General features: G+C 41.5%; 1 protein-coding gene across 1 annotated transcript; it reads right to left on the reverse strand.

Annotated features, from left to right (window-relative positions):
* Positions 1–19,326: 19,326 nt before the first annotated feature.
* On the reverse strand, positions 19,327–21,552 carry cysltr1 (cysteinyl leukotriene receptor 1). The gene is made up of 2 exons (XM_084352502.1): positions 21,496–21,552; positions 19,327–20,440 (listed from the first exon to the last, which is right to left on the reverse strand). The coding sequence occupies exon 2, from the start codon at positions 20,417–20,419 to the stop codon at positions 19,385–19,387; it is 1,035 nt and encodes a 344-aa protein (XP_084208628.1). The 5' UTR covers positions 20,420–20,440; positions 21,496–21,552; the 3' UTR covers positions 19,327–19,384.
* Positions 21,553–23,120: the final 1,568 nt, after the last annotated feature.

Here is a 23,120-nt window from a genome sequence, read left to right on the forward strand (position 1 = left end):
TTGAGCAGATGATGTTAGTTTTATATCCTGCAGCATTGTTGACTTCCCCTCCTGGCATCTCACTTTAAGATAACCTAATACACAGCTTAATATATTTTTGTGTCAGTGTTATGGCAGGAAACACAAATCATTAGGCTGACAGGAATAGGACTCTCCTGTCATCATGGAAGAGGAGTTACAATACATAACAATCATTCTTGGATGGGTTCAGCCCATCCAAGAATGATTCAGTACAGAAAATGGCTATAGAGATGGTTGTAAGTCTCATTCTACTGTTATATTTGAAACTGAGTTTTGCAGCTAAATAAAGCTGAAAAAGGACAAATCCAATTATCCAATTTTCCCAGCGGGAATCAATGAAGTAGTTTTTATTCTGATAATCCTGCCAAAGAAAAGACCTTTAATGCTCTCAAGATTTGTCCTATTTTACTGGCTGCTTAATGAGAGTATTGTATTATACTCAGCAAAAGGCAGAAGAACAGTTGGAGTTGGAGTTTCACAGAGGAAACCCTGCATCGAGTTTAGGATGTGTGAATATCGTTTGAGTTGAGGCCAACACAAGACTGTTGGAATTCATCTTCTGATGTGAACATGTAAGCATCCAATTCTGTGAATTGATGTGTTGTGATGTGTTGTGTTTTTCCCTGGCTTTCAAATGATGAAAATATCAGATTTCCAGGGTCCAGTGCTTTTAAAACTAAGAAACATTTAGATTACTCAGTCTCGAGGGGAATTTACCTCAACAGATTGTTATGTATACGTTGCACTTACTGACGTATATGATGGGACATGTGTGCCAAATGTTAGCCAGAAAACTACAGTTGTGGATAATTGAATAATATCCTCTGGCTGGTATGAAGCAAAGTGACATCTGCTAGCGATCTCTCTGGCTTAGTTTGCATGATAATGTGTATTGTGCAGAGGCGTATGGTGTGTGTTTGTGTTAGTATCCGTTGGCATATGTCCGTCTTTTTGGTTGCATGATATTACCATTAAATGGAAGGAAATACCCAAGAGGTTATTATGAAAGATGTTGCTGAATAAAAAGAAAATCCATTTTGACATTCCCACTCCCCCTCCCTGTTCTCGCCACTCTTGTCAGGGGTAATTTCAAACAAATCCTTCCAGGTTTGATGGATTCTGTGGGGGAGCTGAATGACGCAGGGGCAACATGACCTCACATTGTGTGGAGGTTTACTTTTTTATGGGGTTGTTTGACAGGCTCGCCCGCTTAGCAGTTCTACGATAACCCCGAAGCCACACATCCTCCAACATATGAACACCAAACAAGTGCAAACACACAGTTCTTATTCCCGCACTGTAACAATTTGAACTCACCCTGCCCGGCTCTACCCTGAGAACAGGAACAGTGGCTCCCGGCTGACATCAACAACTGAGAAACCTACTGCACACATCCGGTTTATTTTTGTCCCGAGCAGCATTTGCAAGGCGCACAATGTTGTCAGTTTCAGGGCAAAGGGTCTTCCCCCCCCCCCGTTTAGCAACAATATGAAAGTAAAAGACAGCTGGTGTCGCAGTCAGGATAGGTGGGTACTTCCTCTACTCTCAGCTCCTGCGCAGGAAACCGCTAATATACAAAGCAGAGATGAACGGAGGAAATAAATTCAATGGCTTGCAACTTTCAAAACACTACAGTTAATGTTCAACAAGGAACTTTTTACTAGTTATGAAACAGTCTCAATACTGATGCCTCTACATGACCTACATGAGCAAACAAAGTTAACAGCTAACATTTGCACACAACCACTTCCTAGCTAACGTTACTGTTTGATTACATCCAGTGCCTTTTCACTTTAAATAAATGATCATATTTTAGAATTAATTTATGCCTCTCCTATTGCATCCTGTCACACTATCAAACTGTAACGTTAGCTCGATGGTTGTTGAATGCTAACATTAGCTAATGGGTTATCAAATTTGTTGTTTTACCTTGAAATATGGCCCAATGTCCCTACAGGTTTTTACTATCCATTGTCTTTTCGGTTGCAGGTCAATCAGGAAACGGTAAAATGATAACAACTTGTCAGATTCCCTACATTAATGGGTCTTGCGAGCTGGAGCACAGCAGTACAAATTTTGAGCTTCCACTGTGAGCGTGATGTCAGGAAAATGGCCGTCGTGTGAATATTGTCTAACAAGTCGTGAGGGTAATGATTGATATTTTAAAGGCGATACTTCAATGAAAAATAATCATAATTGTAGTCATTTTTCCGTCATTGAATCAATCAGATGCTGTGTTAATCTTTGATTGTGTGTTGGTGACACAAAGCATCATTATCAAATATTATTATATGACAGTTACGCTTTTTACTCACCGGCACTTAACCTGTAAGTCAAATGGTTGCTAACAAAGGTTAAGTGTAAGAATCTGAAAAAGGCGAGACATGGAAAGAAAGAGAGACACAAAGTGAGCAGAAAAACAGAGACAGTGCCATGTCATCCAGTCCTCCTTTGAACAGACTGACCTGGCCGCGGTGCAGGTGCTGTAAGCATTACTGTCTGAGTGAGTGTCTGGTCTACTCCCTCGAGCTGAAGATTTCATGCTGATCCACAGCTGACAAAACATCCCCATGTGCTTTCGATATTATATTTTGCTTCAAGGAAACCAGGAAACCTGTATCGTCAGTTTATTGGCTTGGATCTGTCATGCAGTGCGGCCTGTCCTCCTCTCAACTCTGTCTTCACTCTGCCGTCTGAAAAAAGAACGAGGCGGCCAAACGCGATTTGAATCTTTGGGCCTCATCTGTCCGTCCGTCTTCTGCTAGTTCTCTCTCCTGTGTTTTTTTCATGTGATCTGTGAAATCAGACAATTTAAAAGCTATTTCTCTACAATCTAATCCCACTGAGGCAGAATATTTTGAAATTTCTGAGCCTGAAATTCCTTTGCCAAACTGACCTATAAATCCCAACGCTGTCACTGATATAAGGATGCTGTCTTTTTGTAGATTGGATTAGATGTTATGAATAATATCCTGTGTTTTGGAATATGAATTACCGAGCAGAACAGTCGCTCATATTTCCACTGAAAAGGTTCCAACAACCCAATACAAACAAATAAAAAGAGCAAAAATGCACTCGCCAGCTCCGTTGTAGAAATTATTGAATTGTGACTGGCAAAACATTAGGCTATATATCAGGTCATGCAGCTTGAGCCTCCTAAAACCTTCCAAAAAACCTTTAAATCAAAAGCTTGTGTCCAACGCTAAAAAAACTGCTTCAGCCCTCTGCTTCTCTCATGGGTGTGTGTCTCGCCCACGAATAAACACTGCAGTTCCTCATTACCCAAGAAGTTCCTGTGTCTTGCTTCCCAGCTGCTGGGCAGGAGTGAAAGGAGAGTTTGTGGGATGACAAACAATAGCACGCTCTGCTCCGCCTAGGTTGCAGAGTGTAAATAAAATGTTTCTTCGTTTTATTGGGCCTCAGCCTTGTGTTATATGCATCTTGAAGCGTAAATAAACGCTTCAGGATGCGGTTATGCCCGTGAGATGCAGCTGAGATGCGAGCCAGCATAAATCTGGAGCAGACAGCTGCATAGATTCAAATATTTCTTCTGTGTAACGTGTGACTGAAAAACAAAATCGGACTCGCTTGAGGTCTAGGCGCATGGTTAGTAAATCTGGGTGCACCTGGCTGGTCCGTCCCCATTTCTCTCCTCTGTCAGTCCATCGCTGGCTCTCTCGTGCACCACTGATTTGCTTTTGTTTGGTTTGGGTTAGTTGCACCACTGTTTTTGACACCATAAATCACTTCACTAACACCACTGACCTACTGATTGACCACCTTATATTGTATTTTTTTGTAATTTCTATATATAAATATGATTATTTGCTCCTGGCAACCCTAGAGTCAGCTAATAGGACCGCTGACGTTAGCTGCATGACAAAAGGAGCAAGCAGTAACTGTCGAACCGCAGCTAAACTCCATAAACCTCCTTGATACCGGATTCGTTGATGTCGAACGGGCTGCAGTTGGTCTCAGAGTTTGTGCTCGGTCCCGTTGACTTGGAGCCCTGTAAAGTGAGTCGACTAACTTTTGTTTTAGTAATCAGCGTGATTTTCTGCTCCAGCGGTGTCTTTGTGGCATGAAATTGTAGCTCTGTGCAACTCGCTCACCGCTCAAGGATTGACTGTTGGGTTGACGGCATGAAAATTTTGAAATCAGTCTGTTCAAGCAGCGCATGTGACATTGAGTTTTACAGGAAGAAATCATGACCGTTTGTGTTATAAAAATACATAGAAATTGATTTTTTGTAAATTCTTTGGCATATATTGTCTAATAGGTGCAGATTGTGACCCTGGGTGTGATCTATGGTTAAATAGGCATTTTTTCCTTTCAGCTCGACCTAATTGATTAATTTGAAACAGAAGCTTATTTCAGTTTTAGCCCCCAGTATGCAGAGTTATGTTTCCGAAATATCTATGACTGCAAAGTTTCCTGTGCGAAAGTCCTGTGTTTGACCCATCCATCCACCCAGACCTCCTCCTTACACAGACTTACGCTGTCTTTGTCCTAATTTAAATTATGTGATTATGTAAGTATTGTTCTCTGTAATAACATACTTATTTACAACCCGAAACATTATCCTTCCCTAAACCTAACCAACTACGACTGTTTCACAATATACTTAGGCCTACAACACAGAGGTTGTAATGCCAGAGGACAATGTAAAGGAAGAACTCGGTAGTATCCTCCTTTTCAAATCTAGTCCACCTAAACTGACTGGGATCACCGCTCTGCATCACAGTAAGTGGACCGGGGCCGGCCTGCGTAAACACTTATGCAGTCGTTTAGGGCAACACACAATTAGTGACCTTCTTTGGTGCTTACTCCTCAAACCTTTTATAAGGGCTTGAGTTGGCTGGCTCACTTCAAGGACACAGTGCGTAGCCATGGTAACACACTGGCATTGTAGGTTCAACGTTTTGTTGTTATGAAGCTGCGCCATCCTGTTGGGTGTGCTCACTAGTGTGGCGATAAAAAATAGAATAAAGTCAAGTATAGGAGTAAAATGAGGTTTAAAGTCTTCTAGATAATCTTTTCAGTCAAATGAGCAGATGCAAGCTTCTGAGTCTTGTTTGCCAGAGCTATGACAGAATCGTATTTGCAATAAAAGGTTTCAACTCACAACAACAGCTTCTCATAAGCTGCAATGACAATTAGTTTTGACAGACATCTGTTATCGGTCATCGCATGTTAAGCTGAGGTTGCTGAACTGTGTCCTTGTCATGTCATTTTCAATCATACTACTCAGTAGAGGAGTTCTTCTGTACTAATCTTGATTTTTTTTTTTTTTTTTTTTTTCTCACTTACGTTGATACTCCTTCTGCAGGGAGGCATGGGACTGTCTATCAAACATGGGTCTGTCACAGGATAGATATGTTGCTCCAGGACATTTTCAGCAGATGCTTGCGGACAAAGATGCGCTAAAGTCGTCGGTCCCCCAGTTGAAAGGTCACCCTGGTGCGTGTAAACACATGTTTGTGTGGCCACCTCTGAGGAATGTTGGGTATTTGTCCACCCAAGAGCCACTTGTCTGCTGTGGCCTGCAGTGTGTTTGCACACATGCAAATCTCCGGGTCATTTATGCAACCGAGGGGCTCACCGTCCGTCTCATGTGTTCCATTACTGACTGCCAGACGGCGTAATTAAAGACACAAAGCCGCCAGTTGTTTTTCGAGTATATGCTGTACATCTGTGGCGAAGACAACTCACTGATTTGTTTTACTACAAACAAGGAGGTTGGAAGAAAAGATGTTTTGAGATGCAGGTTTGACAGAAGAACATGTTTATTTGCTCCAACATATTTTAAACCGCGAGCTTGTAAAATGTCTGTTTGCATCTAAATATGCCCTGCGTGCCAGAATGCAGGTCTAAAAAAGCAACATGATGAGATTTAAAGTCAACAGAGCCAGGAGAAGAGAAAATGCCATCTGTCATTAAAAAATATATATCTGCTAGTCAACATCCCGTCAGAATTTATGTTCACGATTCTCAACATGGCTGCTCTGGTGGGATTTTGTGTGTGCTTACAAACCCAGCTGGACATCTGCTTTAAATTGTTCTTTCCTCCGCTCCACCGACCGGAGATCTCTGAAAATACACGTACCATTATCGCCATGATCAGGGACGGAAGAGGAGGAGGAGACGTAAAGAAAGAAGACGAAGTTTACCCCACATAGAGGTTATAATTTATGTTGGAAATGTTTTACTGTGGTCCTGATCACTGTGCAACGTAAATTATACCACTAAATGTCTCAAGTGCACGAGATTGTGTTGTTGAACAAAATATGAGCATGTCATCAGTTCCTTCCAGTGCTTGTGTCTCACATGAGTTTCACAGTGGGAGTTTTTCTGAATCAACAACATTAAGATGCCATCAGACTTTCGGACTCAGCGTCTTCAGTCGTTGACAAACACTAATCTGCAACAAACCCAGTCATTTCTTATGTTGTATAAACAAACGTATACTCTATACTCTCCGCTGTGGCGAGTTTATCCTAATTGAATTGTTTTGGGAAAATGAAATAAAAGTATCTGCAAATGTCAAAAGGGAGCACGAGGTTCTGAGCCCCATAATGTGCTTTTTATGGTGGATTACAAGCTCCATAACAACGGCTATTGTCCCACGTTATAGCTGCAACTGTTTCAGTTGACCTCGCATAAATCTCTAATTATACAGACTTTAACCAGTTAAAAGTCAGCGAAAGTGCATCATTCAGTTTGACCATGCTCTCTGTTGTTGACCACATTGATAACTATAACGAGAGGAAATGAGTCTTGTATCAATGGCCTGTACTGATGAGGTTTTGGGGTCAGTGAGGGACTCATACACGGCCGTGCCAACATCTTGATTTGGGCCCTTTTCAGTCAACTCCGATCTGGTGGGGAGGCTTCCTGTACACTCGTTGGGGATAACAAGCGACCCATTGTGTGTGTCTGAGTGCGTGATTGTGTGTGTGTGTGTGTGTCTTTGTGATGGTGGAAGTGGAGGGTCGAGGACAACCATGATGAGGAGACTGTGACCAGGTGTCATGTGATGGGTGGAAAGCGAACACAATGGCCACTTGAAGGAGAAAGTAAACAACATTAACCCCTTTTGGTATCTTCTCATGCATCCAGGTTGCTGTGGTGACCCCTCACCCACCCACACACACAGTCACACATCCCCTCTACAGCCGTATAACGACCCACTGCTTCAGGCCTGCAGGGTTTACATTTAAATTAAATCCTTCTGAGGATGCAAGACTTCTCCAGGCTTAAATATCTGTAGCATGTAGGCTATTGTTTTCTGATCAGTGTACGTGCATCACTGTAATACCTTAATACATTTGCTTTACTCCCCTAATATCAGGTTTCATTGAAGCTATGGGATGTTTACACAGAGTTAAGTAGAAAGTAGAAGTAGAAACTCTGACATGTTATGTTACGATGGAAGCTTTGGGCTCTCCTCTAGAATCAAAAATAAAGGTCTGTGGTTTTGAAGAGTGTTTGGCTGTAAAACATCAGATGGTATCTGATTTTCTGAAAAATAAATACCCAGCAATCTTTGAAAAAACACTTACTGTGGTTCTGAAGGTATTTTCAGACCATTTGGATAAAAAAGATCTCTTTTATTGTTTTCCCCAGCTGTTAGAGAATTTCTGGAAATTACATACCGGTATGTCCTTACTCTTTTTGTAAAACACTAGCAAAACATTAAAGGTCCTGTTTATAAGAAAAGGTTTTTTTGAGTCTCATTCCCAACTTGTCATACCGCATACTGACGCTTCAGTATTTTTGAAGGGTTGGGAATGAGACTCAAAAATCAACTCTTCTTACAAATAGCACCTTTAAAGCCTTATTTTAAAGCATTATTTTGAAATGTAAATATGACATTTTGTTAAGAAACAAGAGTATATACTCTTGTAGCCAAGGACAAATTTTCATGGAGATAAAGTTATAGCTGAAGTTCAGTAACAGGACCACACCTCAATCACTGGCCTATAAGAGCCTCACTGCCCTTCATGCCTGTCTGTTCTCGTTTCTGACGCCCCACCCTCCTCCCCTTCTACCATCCTCTCTCTCTCTCTCTCTCTAGCCCTTTTCACACAGAGACTCTGCATTATCTCCGTAGCGGAGGTTCGCCAATTCTCCGCCTTTGTTTGTTCACACAGAACCAAGCAGCTCCGGCGTAAAGCTGCACCAGTGTGTCAATTCATACAGCAAGCCGGCGCTGGAGATCCAAAAGGGGCGTGACGGTACACATCATGATGATGACGTCTGTGTGTTTTTTTCCAACACGTTTCCCCCGGGGTCCTCCTGTTACAACAACACAATGGTGAAAGGAGATAAACACATGGTGAGTTAAAGTTTTTTGCCGGAGACAGACGCTGTTTTTCGAGCAGAATGTGACGAAGAGTTGGTAGGACAGACAGGATGACAGACAGGATGACAGACAGGAGGATAGAGGCTTTTCCACATATAACTGCAGTATTTTTTTCCTCATATAAGTTGCCAAAGACACTACCAGTTCCTACGTTACTGTTGTTTGGTCATGTAACGCTGCTTTGTGGGACATTTCTCTTTTATTTGATGAGTGAAGGATCTGTTTAGTTAACAGACTGTGAACACCATCAGATCAACACGCCCCCGCTCTGCACCTCAGGCTTATCCACTCACGCAAACGCTGGTACCCTCTGCTACTACCTCCAGAGGCAAATCAGAGCCGCAACGAAATTTCCCCCCTTTCCGCATCTGAAACTTTCACATAGAGGAGGACAGGAGAATTGAGGCAGGATCCCTGCACTCAAAGGGCAGTGTGAATTGGGCTTCTGTTTCTTATAGGGGGGTCTGGCAGCCCAGGAGCTGCCGCTAATCCCTAACGAAGCCTTCCCCACACCACAGCTGTTCAACACTTCATCAACATCGCACTCATACTCAATTGCCCTTTTCAACATCACACTCATATTCCGCCTCAATAAACTATTGTGTGCATCTCATTGATGGTGCGGTGCTTGCTCGTGGACTGTTTATTTCAATTTGTACCAATAAACCATGGACAACTGCAGTTGTCAACATTTTTTTTGTCAACATTTAATTGGCTCTGGTTGGATCAATTAAAAATGTACAAGCTGGGAAACCAGTTGTTACCAGATGTCAGAGGAGTCTTTAACTACCTCCAGAACAAACAGCCCAGTCGCTTCAATCTGCATACAAATAACACGTTTCAGACTTTTTCGACACCAAGCCTTCACGTTAAGCTCTGTGGAAAACTGATGCGTCCAAACGAGGGCATCACTTTGTCAAGACAAGTGGCGCAGATATACGGGCTCGGGTGAGGAAACAGTTTTAAATAGTATTCAACAAAACACAAAAAGGGAGAAGAGAGTCTTTGGCAAGTAACACTGTAAATCACCATCTTGTCATGTATCAAAAATCCGGCCAATAAGATGCATATATATCTTATATATATGCTCGCTAATCCATCCAATGTATGACATTCTGATTTCACAGTCGGCCTATATGGACACATCTATTATCCAATGAACAATGACAGTTTTCTTTCTCGTGTTGCAGGCTGTCGCTCAGCCTCAGTTATCGCTTAGTTATTACTGCAGATATTAGTTCCTCACCAGAATCAGCAGCAGCCAGTTTTAACTGCAGGGGCAGATGGAGAGCACAGTCTTGTCATTAGTTCACATTTCTTGGTGCAAACTATTTCTCAGAACATTTTCAACAAATGATGCTTTTATAAAGACTTTTTCCACAACACTTGGATGGAGGATCGGTCTTGGCCCAGAATAGACCCCAAAAGCCAATAACTTTTTGTGCGGCTCTGGATGAAGCGACAGAATTTTTTCCGACAGTCTTGAAGATTTTGAGAAAGGGAGTTTTTTGTTTGCTTGTTTTCTTTTTCACATTTAGGTGGCTGGTATCAATGAGTGAGTACAGAAGGGGACTGTTGGGCCTTGGCAGGGGTATGTGCTCTCCTGAGTGTCATTCTAGTTAATTTCATTTTATTTATTTATTGCTGGGATATTGTTTCTGAGAAAATCACGTTCTTTGTCCTGAAGCTAACATTGGTGAAACACAAGAAGCTCAATGTGGCTGGAGTTGATTATCCCACCAGCAGGATTGAAGACTTAAACAAGGACATCTCATCTGTTTATTGTTATGTAAGTAGAGTCACTAACTCACTAACATTTCACTCTAATTGAACTGTTTAAGACAATACAGTAAAAGGCATTGCACAATGATATTGTGATTGTTTGTCACTTGAGTTCCTGAATTGATATTTGCTGTCCTGCTCAGTTTTTTGTCCATTTTAGTTTGGCCTGCCTCTATAATCCCTTCTGGGGTTTTTTTCTCTCTCACTCAAATGTGGCAACACATGAATGATGAGCCTGTTTTTCATGTAATTTTATAGTTTACCACACTGTTGTGTCTTGTGATGCCCTCAGGAAACCAGCATTAAAAACCCCCACATGTAAAACAACCAGAATAGTTCTGTTTTTCTTCAGCTGCCATAAATCCTACGGACAGTAAACACAGCAGGAGGGTAATTTTAATCTGTTTTGTTGTTTGCCGCAGTGTCTGCAGGCAGTATGATTATGGTGTAGTATGGATGTTTAACATTAGATAGTTTGAATGATATTGTTCCATATGCTGTGGTTTCTTCCCTGCCTTACTTGCCCTGAGCTGACCAGTAAAGAGTTGTTGTTTCCAAAAGCTGTTTTAATCGTAAGCGCTAACAAAACACATGACGTAAAGTGGATGACATTTACACAACTATGTTCAATATATAAACAATAGACAACACAGATGCGAGCAGACATTATTACTATTGAAGAAACAGTCTTTGTTGTTGCATTCAGGAACTATGGATATGATTAATTTGGGGGTTTCTAACATTAAAGCTGCTTCAAGGAACTTTATTTTTTGTTGATTCTGGCGGCCCCTGTTGACAAAAGAGGTACGAGCACCAATGCTTCGTCTCATTAAGATCTTGGTCTGGATAACGTGCATTTGTCTTCATAGCAAGTGAAAGACAGATGCATCTTTTTAAAAGGGACTTGCCTTGGAAAAACTTGCCTTGAACGCTGAATTATTAATTTAAATTCAGATCTTTTCTAAAACAGAGTATTTTTATTACCTAAATCTAACCTAGTAGTTTTATTAAACAGTGTCTGAAAATTGGAAATATAACTTTAAATACCTGAAAACAAAAAATTAATGGTAAAAAGGCATAAAACAAAATTCTCCACACGGGACGCAAACTGTGGTTGCCCACATAAAAGTCATCCACCTTGTCCACTTTATACAATGTCATCTAAAAACCTACCTTTCCAAAAGGGTTTCCTGCAGAAAACTTCTCATAAAGCCTCCAAAACCGTTTTACAAGGCAGAATATCACCTTTCATGCACATAGATGAGGTTAAATACACAAATTATTGGATAACAATATGCACTCAGAGCATGACTTGAGACCATCATGGAGCTCGCTGAAGCGTGCACTACTACGTCCTGCAAAACCAGGCACATCCAGTAATAAACAAGCTGTTTTCAGAGGAAAATAAGGTCCCCACAACACTGTTTGAAGCTAGAAAGGTGGCAGGGTCCGCCAAATATAAACAAAGTAAAACAGTATGAACTTGTGTTGTCCTTCGAGGTCAGTTTGTTTATTCAGTTTATTCAGACATGAAAACAAAAGAAACAAAGAGAGTTGTTGTTTATTTAGTTTATTAAACCACAGTGCACCTTTAAACTACTGTAGGACAATGCAGAAGAATAATGGAGCTACATGAGATTAATAAGTATAATATGTCGACACCGAAGCAAAGTCATCTTTGTTTTAGTGCCTTTCATTCACTGAGGTTACATGGGTTTAAAACAAAAATCCACCTCTGCTAAACAGGCTGATTAAGCTGCGTGACACATAAATGGCCACGTGCTCAGATTGAATATGATGAGTCAGCTGATAACTAATGACAAATTGTATTTTTCAGTGTTTACAGTTTGTGTTGTTTTTATTTTTCCACCATGTGGCTGGAGGTTTCAGAGCCAAACCTCTCCGTAACTCCCTCAGGAGCCAGTGTTTGTTTACAGCTGTCTGTTTGGTCTGGATAAACTGTGGTAACCCGCTCAGATGCTGCATGTGTGCAGCCCCTAACCAATTTATCATGGTACAAAAAGACCCTTTAGACCGTGCAATACATCTCACTGTAGGCAGTGATGAATGTAGAGGAAGAACAAAATGACTGGGAGTCTAACTGGGTTATTACCAGACTGACCCAGTTTCCCTGCACGCCACTGAACTTGTTACCGTGTGTCAGTGAATGCTGTATTCTGCTCTTTAATTTCCACGCTCGCTGCTTCAGAAAACCTCTAAATCCTTCTTTTTTCACCTCATTGATTTACAAAGAAGTTTTCAGCCCGTGTTGTCAGAGACAGACTCAAACTGAGAGCAGCAAAGCGATTGTTTCTTTTGACCCTAAACAAAGAGCTTTCTGTTTGAATAATCGTTCCCAAACTCAAATTTTTGCCAAACCCTTTTGCAATTGTGGCGTTGAACTCCTACTGCGAATCTCATATCTGAAGATAAACACCGCTGCTGTGGACTCCTTTATGCAAAGACTAAGATTACTTTGACTTGGATGACTGAATCCTGAAGGAAATGTGGTGAAAGAAGCAGTGAGTCCCTACATCTGCCACTGTATGACTCTTTTGGTCTTTGAAAAGGTTTCTTGTGTTTGTCTGTGAACCCAAGCTAGGTTTGGGTTCACAGTTGCTACAGAATGGAGTTTGTATTCAACCCTCATCGATCATTTTGTTTCGAGGAGAAGAAAGGTTGTGTAAGTTGTGCCTCTGGCAACATGATTGAGAAGAGTAATGACGATGAACTCGGTGGCTGCTGTTATGAACAGCTGCACCGCCACAACAGGAGACAGTGTGAACAGCTTTAATTAATTAGAGTTCAAGTTGTGGGGACATAACTGAGAGTGCTGAGAGGGACTAACATTAGTACGACACATTATAAAGGGAGCAGCGGACTAATGAAGAATATAAATTGTCTTTTTGCGCAGAGAGAAAGGTGCTGTGACATTGCATTGCAATTGTAAAATACATCCATCCGGATTTATCCAACACTGAATGTCTCCTGTGATTGAAAATAGTTATTGTTGTTGTTAAGCAAGATTGTTAGCCATCCACTGGCAATCTAATGATTCCTTGGCTTGAGTCTTTCGACCAATCAGAGGCTGTATTAATGACTTGTTGACCAATCAGGTCAGACCGCAGGTAAGAGGTGGATGGAACAATCCCAAGAAATCGATACTACTAATATTCCTTTTGAAGATCGATTTTAGCGTCAACTGGATTGATACAAGGGGACAAGTTTAAGCTTCTCTCCTCTACATTGTACCCACACTTTTCTATTTCTACCACGAGTAGAGCTATCTGAAAACACGCTTAAGTCTTCTCTTTGACACGTTTTGAGACAGACTTTGACTCCGACATGCAGTGATGGCTGAACAAAAGAGGAGCTTGTTATTTTACAGCTGTAAATGAAAACGTTGAGAACTGTGATGTGTGTATGAGGCTGTTCACGACTGTAGCCACACCACAAACTTGTTTAAACACATAAAAAACATGATAAAGAGAAGTCAGAGCTGCAGCAGAGAGCAAAGGAGGAGGAGGAGGGAAATGCCTCATCAGCACCCAGACCGCTCAACATCGCAAACCTGAAGTATTTAAAAATGGCTGAATAGCCTCTTTCTGTAACTGTGAAAGGTATATTGAGCTTAAACTTGTTCAAGTCTTTCTTGCAACCCCGAACGAGGACGTGGAGATGGTGGTGTAAGGAAACATGCCTTCAAAAACTGTCCTGTGTTTTAATAATAAAGTATCGGTATCAGTATCTGCGACATTGACCTGATTCCTTGGTGTCAGATCGAAAATCGAATTTTGTGGTGTCGCCCACCCCCACCTCAGGGATCCTTGAGACAGTGCATGAGCGTCATTAACTCTCGTGGGAGTCAGCAACACGTTCATTAGCTTGAAGCAGATACTTTAATGTCACCGTTAACTGAAAATATGAGCACGTTCAGCGTGCACAATACTGGGGGGTTTATTTCATTTGCACACCAGTGCATACATATGTTTTCAAAATCAGATGCTCTTCGCATACACAGTATCAAGCTATTGTCACAGTGACTCGGTAAAAACAAGAAAAACAACTCTATTTTTAAAATGTAATAATTCTGAATCAATTGTCACACTTTCTTTTTTTGGCCGGAGAAAATCTGAAGTTTTTATAAACACCAGAGGGCCTTCGACGATTTGGAGAAGTGATACGGTGATAACATTTTAAAAGGGGCCTTTGACTCCGTGTGCGTCACAGCAGACAAAAATACACCGGTGCAAAATATTGTCAATGGAAAAAACAATCACTGTTGTGGAAACTGCCGCTCTTTCACAGGCTTCCTGTTGGAGCAACGATGAACTCTGTAAGCACGGGGTGGGAGCTCTATGTTGGGGTTAAAACAGCCAGCAGGGTGTCGGTGTGTTCGGCGTTCGTGTTGCCTATTTTCAATAAGTAATGGACAGATGATTGACGGATGTCTGAGTAATAACCTGACATAGCTGGACCCCAGTTGCTCGTCAGGCTCCAGACTGCTGTTAACCCGTCTGTGAGCTGTTTGTCTGCCTCACTTTCCTCCAACCTGAACTCAGGAGTGACCATAACCCATCAGCTGGCCTTTAACCTTGCACTCTGGAGGTTAAGAAAGTGCAATCTGCATGTGGCCTTTGATGTTGGTCGAGTGTCCATATTCAAAGCGTATGTATGCACACAGGCACACACAAACATGCTCACATTAGAAACAGCAGTGCTCAGCTCGTGTCCTTCAGACTTTCACGCTTTTTAGAGGTATGTTTGAAATGGCAAATCTGAGGCATCAGTGTGCAGGAGTCATGTGATGTGACGTCAGTAAAGTGCAGACAACAGGGTCCTGTTTCCTCGCTTAACTAACCTGTGATTGCTTTATGTCTAAGAATACTAAAGGGACCACACAACTGATCGTTTATTGGATTAATCCCGTGTCCACATATGAATCAAGTTTCAGGCCTCGCTGCTGACTGCTGACTGCTTACTGCTTCCCTCCAACAACAAGATGCAGGCAGCCAAGCTATGTGGCAAGTCAAGTCTGGTGGAGCCAAATATCAGGTTTGTAGTAGTGCTTCACAGCGGGCCATCCATGAACCGTGACAAGCATGAAGAAATGGCTAAGTTACTGCAATTTTCCACTGTCTCCCCTTTTTCCTTTAAGGGGAGAAAATTGTGTCTATGAACAAGTAGCAACTGAAGTGAATGAGATCCTGACAGTAACTGGAGACTTTAATAGAGCTCATGTTTTAAGAAGATCTAATCAATGTTGTTATAGTAAAAGAGGGTGACTATTAATGTGAAAGCAATACAGAACTATATAAAGGTGCAGTATGTGAGAATTAGCCACCTGTCGACTCCACGTTAAACACAAAGAGGAGGAACCATATCATCAAAGTAACCACTAACTGCTGCTTACTGTAGCTGCCATTAGCTAATTAGCTCAGTTAGCTGTGCAGCTAGCTGTACAGAACCAGGGAAGTGTTGGCGCTAGCACAGGAGCTTTTGGACAGGCTTGGGCTAGCTGGATAGCATGCTAGTGTGGCAAGGTGAAGACCACACCTCCCAGGTAAGAGTCAGTTAGTCTACTTTTTTTTAATGTTTTCAACAAAAATTCTCACATAGTCCACCTTTAAAAGACTTTGCAGTTTTTTTTTTTGCATCTTTCAGCTAATTGTTTTGGATTTATGGTCCATTTTTGGTTCACTCTCACTGGTCTTATTAATGTCATTTTTCAGTCGCAGTTAGCAGTTGTTTTGAAAGAGCTTGAAGCTCATGTGACACTACCTGCCCAACAACAGCAGGCAGACACTGTTAGCGATCAACTGGTGAACATAGTGAGAATTTAGCCACCAGGGAGACATTTTATTTCCATCAGACATTGTTGGAGACCAAAACAGAACCAAAAGAAGACTGGATGTTGTACTTACATTTTCTGGGTTGCTAGAAATCTGACGAGTGATTGCTAATGCTGCTCTGTGTCTCCCGGATATGTAAAAAGACTGTGTGCTTTATCAACGTACCTTTACAAAGTATCAAAAGACTCTTGATGTATTGTTTTAAAGGGGCATTCATGTCATAATCAATTCATTCACTCATGGGCTCTGAGGGTTCTTTGTCAAGTCTAAAACAAGCCAAGTGACCCCACTTTAGCTTGACTTTAGAGATACAAAATTTCAACAGAAAACCTGTGTTACAAATCAGTTTGAAAAACATGGCCGTTTATCAGGCAGGGAGGGTATAATGAAAGACACGATCAAGTAGCACCATGGGAAATGTAGTATCAAAGGTCTTAAGGGCTTGGATGATTGGCTTGGATGATCATACTTGGATGATTTGACCTACAAATTGACATAGACATTTTCAAAGCCTGTTAATTGCCTTTCAAGGTATTTGTCATTGTGCATGTTACTCAGAACTTCAGTCAGCTTCAGAACTGGCCAGAATTTGAAGATAACTGCTGCTCACTATAATCTTTGCTATCGCCAACTTTGGCTGTAGCGACAAGCTGCTGTCAGCAAGTAGCTCAATTAGCTGTGGAGCTAAACGGCTCTATCAGCTGATGAGAGTCTGCCTGGATCGCAACCTTGGATAATCACTGTGGACAATCAACACGGCTGGACACCTCACTGGGACCGAACACAGACTCAGGGACTCGCAGATGCAAGTTTGAAGTCACAGGATACGGTACAGGCCGTGAGAAGATATGGCAGGAGGGGACAGGAGAGGTTTTGCTAGTATATCTGAGTTTTTGAGATTTTTTGTTGTTGTTGTTGTTGTTGTGGGGATATGTTGTGCTGTTCATGTTTGTGTACAGGTGTTTTTTTTCTCTTTAGTATGAAAATAGATGTAAAAATGTCTATGTGAGTTTATTTTGTTTAACTGTGGTATTTCGTGAACTCACGGCTCGCAAACATCTCCCACCTATAACTTTTGTGGGCTGTTGGACTATCGGCTCTTGCCGGTAATAAGTGTTAATACGAGACAGGACAGGCTGGAGCTAGCTGGTAAGCATAATAACTTAGGCATCTCTTGAACACAACACACGGGCATCTTTGACGTAACTTGAACACAGTTGATGGTTCACATCTGTTGAAGATGTTTGTTGATTTTAGGATGATCTAAACTAAAAAGGCTACTAATATCTCACATCACGTGACAGAAAGGGTGACTGCCGCAGCAGTTTTCCTGAAAAGCTCCTCCAACTATTTCTGAACTCACATCGCAGGCATGTTATAAAGTCTGCTCTCCCTGAAGACAAACAAGTTTTATTCTTAACCAAAAACGAATCAAAGGTCAAATCACTCGGGACTTTCCTTACTTCCTGTATAGCGAGTATCTCCGCCATGAGGTACGCTATCACTGCGACCACAGAGACCCATCTCTAAGATGGTCCTGCTTTGCAGAGTGAAACAAACATCTTTTTGTGCAGCTGCAGGAGGCAGCCGATCATGTGCTCGATATAATCTGTTTATGAAGTGGTAATACAGTGGTCTTCTATGTTCCAATCAGCAGAGTCGGCCTTGGCAGTCAGGCCTCTCAGTCATGTTTTGTATTTCTGATTAGCAGGGATGCTAAATTTATGTCTGCATGTGGCTTTATAGAAGGGCATGCTCTTTGCCTTATCCAGAAATAATTCAGAGCTTCAGTTAATAAGATTATGTGCTTTACAGACAGTTTTATGATTTATACAATGTGGCACATAGTCAGTGTGCACTGTGAAAATGTACCACAACTCATGAAGTGCTGCTCTCGAAAACAAAAAACAGCAACTTGCTGTTTTCTTGGAGATACATCAAAGAAAATGAACAGTATTGCATCTGTTGTGACAGGACTACAAGAATATGTGTGCTGGTGCGACACCCAGTGGACAGTGTGTGTAAGTCAATACGACTGCAGTGGATTTCAAATACTGTGAGCAATATAATGCAAACAAACTCAAGTGAAGCGTATCGGATGATTTATTAATGCAGTTCTCATACATGACACGAAATATTGTTTGCTTACAATATAAATACTGTACAGCAGCTTATTTTCAGAAAGGAAATCTACTAGTTTGTAGTTTAACAGGGAATAAAAGACACAAATTGTGCAGATTAAACACATTATATGTAATGTGTTAAAACTGCTGTAAGTTATATATTTTTTATTAAAACAAGGTCAGTAAACCATATCTCCTCCCCCCGCTCATGCAGTAATAAAGAAAATACATTTTCTGGTATCCCTGCCCGTTTTATCCAATCAGGACAGAGATCCTCCTGTTTGTCATGTCTGGTGCGGTGAAGTATAGATGAGGGAGGGGACTGCTAACTGCAAAGCAGACAGGAAGTTAGCTAAAACGACAACAACGCTTACAGCAGCTGTAATAAATGGGCCGCAGAGATGCTGCTTAGCCCCAACTGATTTCCTCTTTTTACAGTCGTACCTTCTAACTCTCAGCAAAAAAGCTCGAGCACAAGTACCGAAATGATGTTTTGAAACTCGAAACAGATTACAGTGCTGAAAATGAGGAAGTGTATCTTTAGGAAAAAGCTTATAACCATTATTATTTGCAAAAAACAAACATAAAAAACAATAAAAACCAATAGCACACAAGCAACCAATATGCATCCAAACTGAGAACAAATAATTTCATGAAGCAACGTGAATCATAATAACTCATCATACAACAAACCACTGGAAAAAAGTAGTTACAAGAGCATCACGATAAATAATAATAAAAAAATGTCCTTTACAACAACATTCCCACAAAAATGCTACAAATAACAGTGATAGAAGAAAAAGGAAAATCATTTTGTTTAGCCCTTCATGCAAAACAGTCACATGCAGGTTATGCAATACAAGATTCATAAAAAAACATATTACAACTTTATCTTCGATACATTCGTACATTGACATACTGAGTATTTATGTATTTATATTTCTAATGCCATAGTTGGAGTAAATTATTGGTAACTGTCATAATAATACGGCAGAACAACATCACCTAAATATCGAACGTTCTGCACGACGTAGACTAATAAATACCTTTTTCTTTTTAAAACATCTTCCTGAGACTTTTAGTTTAAATACTCAGCCCTCATTTGTTTACATATTATTTATTTATTTAGCAATTTATCACATTCTTATCTTTCCTTCAACTCCTTCCCTGTTTGTTAAAGAGAGCACATGCCAACACAAGCTCTTTAAACAAACCTGTAGCTGCTTGTCTGATGGTGTAGATTAACTGGCCTTGGGCTGGTGGTTCTCTTCAGGCTCCGGGCCTGTGACGGCCCTCAGCCTGGCTGAATGGTGCTTTCGGCTGCTCATTGACTGGCGCAGGGAGGACAAGCGACTGCGGAAACCCTCTCCAGAGAAAAAATAAAGCAGTGGATCGAAGCACGAATTGGCAGCAGCCAGGGACAGAGTCACTACCACAGACTTCTGCATGGCAATGCGCTCTGAGCAGGTGGTGTCAGTTCGGGACAGGAAGTTCAGGTGGATGGTGCGCTGCACGTGGTATGGCATGAAGCTGATTAGGAAGGTCAGCAGGACGATGACAATCATCCGGATGGCTTTGGTGCCTGTGTCCCGCTGACGACGGGCTGCGTTGGTGCGGGACAACAGGGCACGGACTATACCGGCATAGCAGATCAGAATGACCAGAAAAGGCAGGATGAAGAACAGCACCAGAGACACCATGTTCAGCGTGAGGAGTTTCTGAATACCTTTATCTTGTGGAGGCTCAAAGCACTTGGTTTTATTTGTGATGGGGTCAAAATCCTGGCCAGACATCAGGAAGGGTGAGGATGAGAGACAGATAAACACCCAGATAGCCAAACACACCAGGCGAGCACGGTTCTCCGTCACCAGCCGCATGTTCTGCACAGGGAAGACAATGGCCAAGAAGCGTGTGACGGACATGGCAGCCATGAAGTAAATACTACAGTAGAGGTTTACATAGAGGGCATAGGAGCTGATGCGACACAGGAAATCCCCCTGGTTCCACTCGCCCTTTCTGACATAGTAGAGAACTCGCAGCGGCAGCGTCATGACACACAGCAGATCAGACACGGCCAGGTTCACCATGTAGACATGGAAGGGCGAGCTCTGGCGGCGGGTTCTGATCAACACCATCAGGGCTAAGCCATTCCCAAACAGGCCTAGAACGGTGATGAGGGAGTAGGATGTGGAGTAGACCTGGTTACGGAAGTCATCGATGGATGGACAGAAAGTAGAGTTGCTCTCTACGCCATCCGTAACGTTCACTTGCTCCATTTGTGGTCACACCTGCAGCTGCTGAGAGAGAAAAGACATGATGATGTGAGCAAGCAGGTCGACCAAAACTAATCTCTTTCGAGAAAAACACTGATGACTGTGATGCGACAGATTGTTTCTGAGATAGTCTTTATTTTTCTGCCGCTGTGCAGAATCCAGAATACACTGGTTAAGAAAAAGAACAAGATAAGACTTGTATCATGTCACACGACAAATGTTTGGTTCTTTTTGGGTAGAGAAAGGTGAATGAGTGATTTCTGTTTCTGCTGTAATGAGTTGATTACATTCTGATGAAGTCTATTGTCCTTAAGGAGACCAAAACATCCATCCATCCATTCATATTTGTACATCAGGTTATATTTAAAGGGACACTGTAGTTTTGGAGAGGAAATTCAAACTCGTAATTTTAATATTTACAATATTAATGAGGTAGTAATGCTCACTCAACTCAGAAATATTTATTTTTTCCATAACTGAATAAACAAGCTGTTCTCAGAGGAAAATAAGGTCCCCAGAACACTGTTTGAAGCTGGGAAGGTGGCGGGGTCCGCCACATATAAACAGTAAAACAGTATGAAATTGTGTTGTCCTTTTAAGGTCAGTTTGTTTATTCAGTTCATTCAGTCATGTCAACAAAGAGCGATTGTTTATTTAGTTTGTTGAGGCCCAAAAAAATATCAAAGATCTTTCTCTTCTGATAAAAATGTCCAACACAGTGCACGTATAACTAACTTGCACACATAAAAGCTTTTTTATGAGATTAATAATATAAAAGGCATCCAGTGAATGCACTTTACAGTAAACTTGTTTATCTGTTGCTCTAATGCAATCTTTGTTTAGTAACATAAAGGAACCTTATAAAATAATTTGTTCATTCTTTAATTTATTTTTTCAAGCAGGCTTCTTGAAAGTACAAACTGAAAGCATTTACAGTAACGAAACACTGACATTATGCAACTTTATTTGATCTTAATCTGTTAGTTACTTCCTCTTAACAAAAGGAAAAACATCTCTTATCTTATTTAAGTTATTATCAGCGTAATAAAAAAAATAAGACTTCAACAAGTTTTCCTTACCACTGAATTCCTGTTTTGGTGCCAGGGAGTTGCAGCCACTCTGTTGATCTTTCTCCGCTGAGCTGATGTGCACAACAGCAGCGCAGCTCCAGTGTGTTTCCTCCACCTCTCTGTCTCATCTGCCAGATGTCGTAGCAGTAGTGGGAGGACGCTGCAGCAGGTGGCTGCCTCTTCAGAACCTCAGCAGGACTGATATCTCTCTTCTGCAGCGTTACAGCATCAAGCCATGTGACATCATCAACACATTCATGGTAAACAAGGGTAAAAAAGAGAGTTGAATCATCACAAAAAGTTGTGCTCTTGTTATTTGGTTGCTCTGGATTTCATTAGTCGTAAAGGTGCAACACGTAAGAATCGGGCAACTTGAATTCATACTCCCAACTAATACAGTAGGGGCAGCATATCACCAGAGTAACTGTTTATACATCAATGACAGAAGCTACTGTTAGCTTGTTAGCTCAGTTAGCCATGCAGCTAGCCAGACTACCAGGAGAGCGTTGGTTTTACAGCACAGGCACAGGAACTTTGGAACACATGGGCTATCTGATTAGCACGCTAACTTAAGAAGATATCTCTTCATCACAAAACATTGAAAACTGTGAGTTCTTCACGTTCTGTTGATCATTTTAGAGTTTGAAAGTCTTACATAATGCACCTTTAATGATTAAAACATTGAGAGGCACCTACAGACCTGTCACCGCCCTGAAAATCCTTCCTCTGCAACTTTTACCCACAGGCAGAAGTGAGTTGCGAGACGAGCTCCTTTTCGCCGTTACGTATCACATTACTGTATGTTTAAACAGTGAGTATTGCGAGGCCAGACAGCATTGTTGATTCATTTTTTATTACATGCGTCATCAAACACCTTGTTAAGCCTTGTAAAGCTATCCGTTGAATTTCGTGCAGGCCGATGATCTGTAGAAACAAGTCAAGTGGAAGCGCCCTTACCTGAGATCAGATGATGTGAGGTGATAAGACACACAGTGCAAAGACGCTGCCAACCAACCAGTCTGTCTCGACTGATGATGGAAGACTTTTGTTATTCCACAGCATTTCCTTTGGATGTTGCTAATGAGCGTGAGTAAATGGAGTGCGGATACTGCAGTGGAAATGGACAAACTCATTCCCACAGATGAAAGGACTTTGTGGTAGAAGAGCCGAGTAATTCGGCTGTAACTCGTTTAGTGGTTAGGCACCAGCAAAGACAAACAAACCACCTCACTTATGCACTCAGGAGCTGTCTGTATCAACACCACTGACTCTACGTGGGCCAAAAATATTCATCTATTCGCTTGATAGATACATTAAGTGCATTGAGAAAGCTGCTGTAAATGCTTTGACCCCTCTGAGAGATAATGAAAGTGCATTTGTACTTTCTGAGTGATCCCATTATTAGTTCTCCAAAGTACCAGCCAAGTCACTCAGTTGTTTATTGATTGCATCCTGATTGAGGTCTTAATGTTGGGAAGGGATACAAACAAGCCAAGGAAACTGCATTCATCAACAGGTTAATCATACACAGGCGGCAAAATATAAATACAGTAGGTGCACAGATTACATATCAAAATACTACCTGTCTGCATCTGAATGTGGAAGACAACACAATGAGATGAGTTCGGTGTCAT

The sequence above is a fragment of the Pagrus pagrus genome (genome assembly GCF_965226575.1).
Source record: "Pagrus pagrus genome assembly, chromosome: 5".
Taxonomy (NCBI): domain Eukaryota; kingdom Metazoa; phylum Chordata; class Actinopteri; order Spariformes; family Sparidae; genus Pagrus; species Pagrus pagrus.

Bases quoted from the DNA above. Each gene is read 5' to 3' on its own strand.
- cysltr1 (XM_084352502.1), bottom strand. From the start codon at position 20,419: ATGGAGCAAGTGAACGTTACGGATGGCGTAGAGAGCAACTCTACTTTC.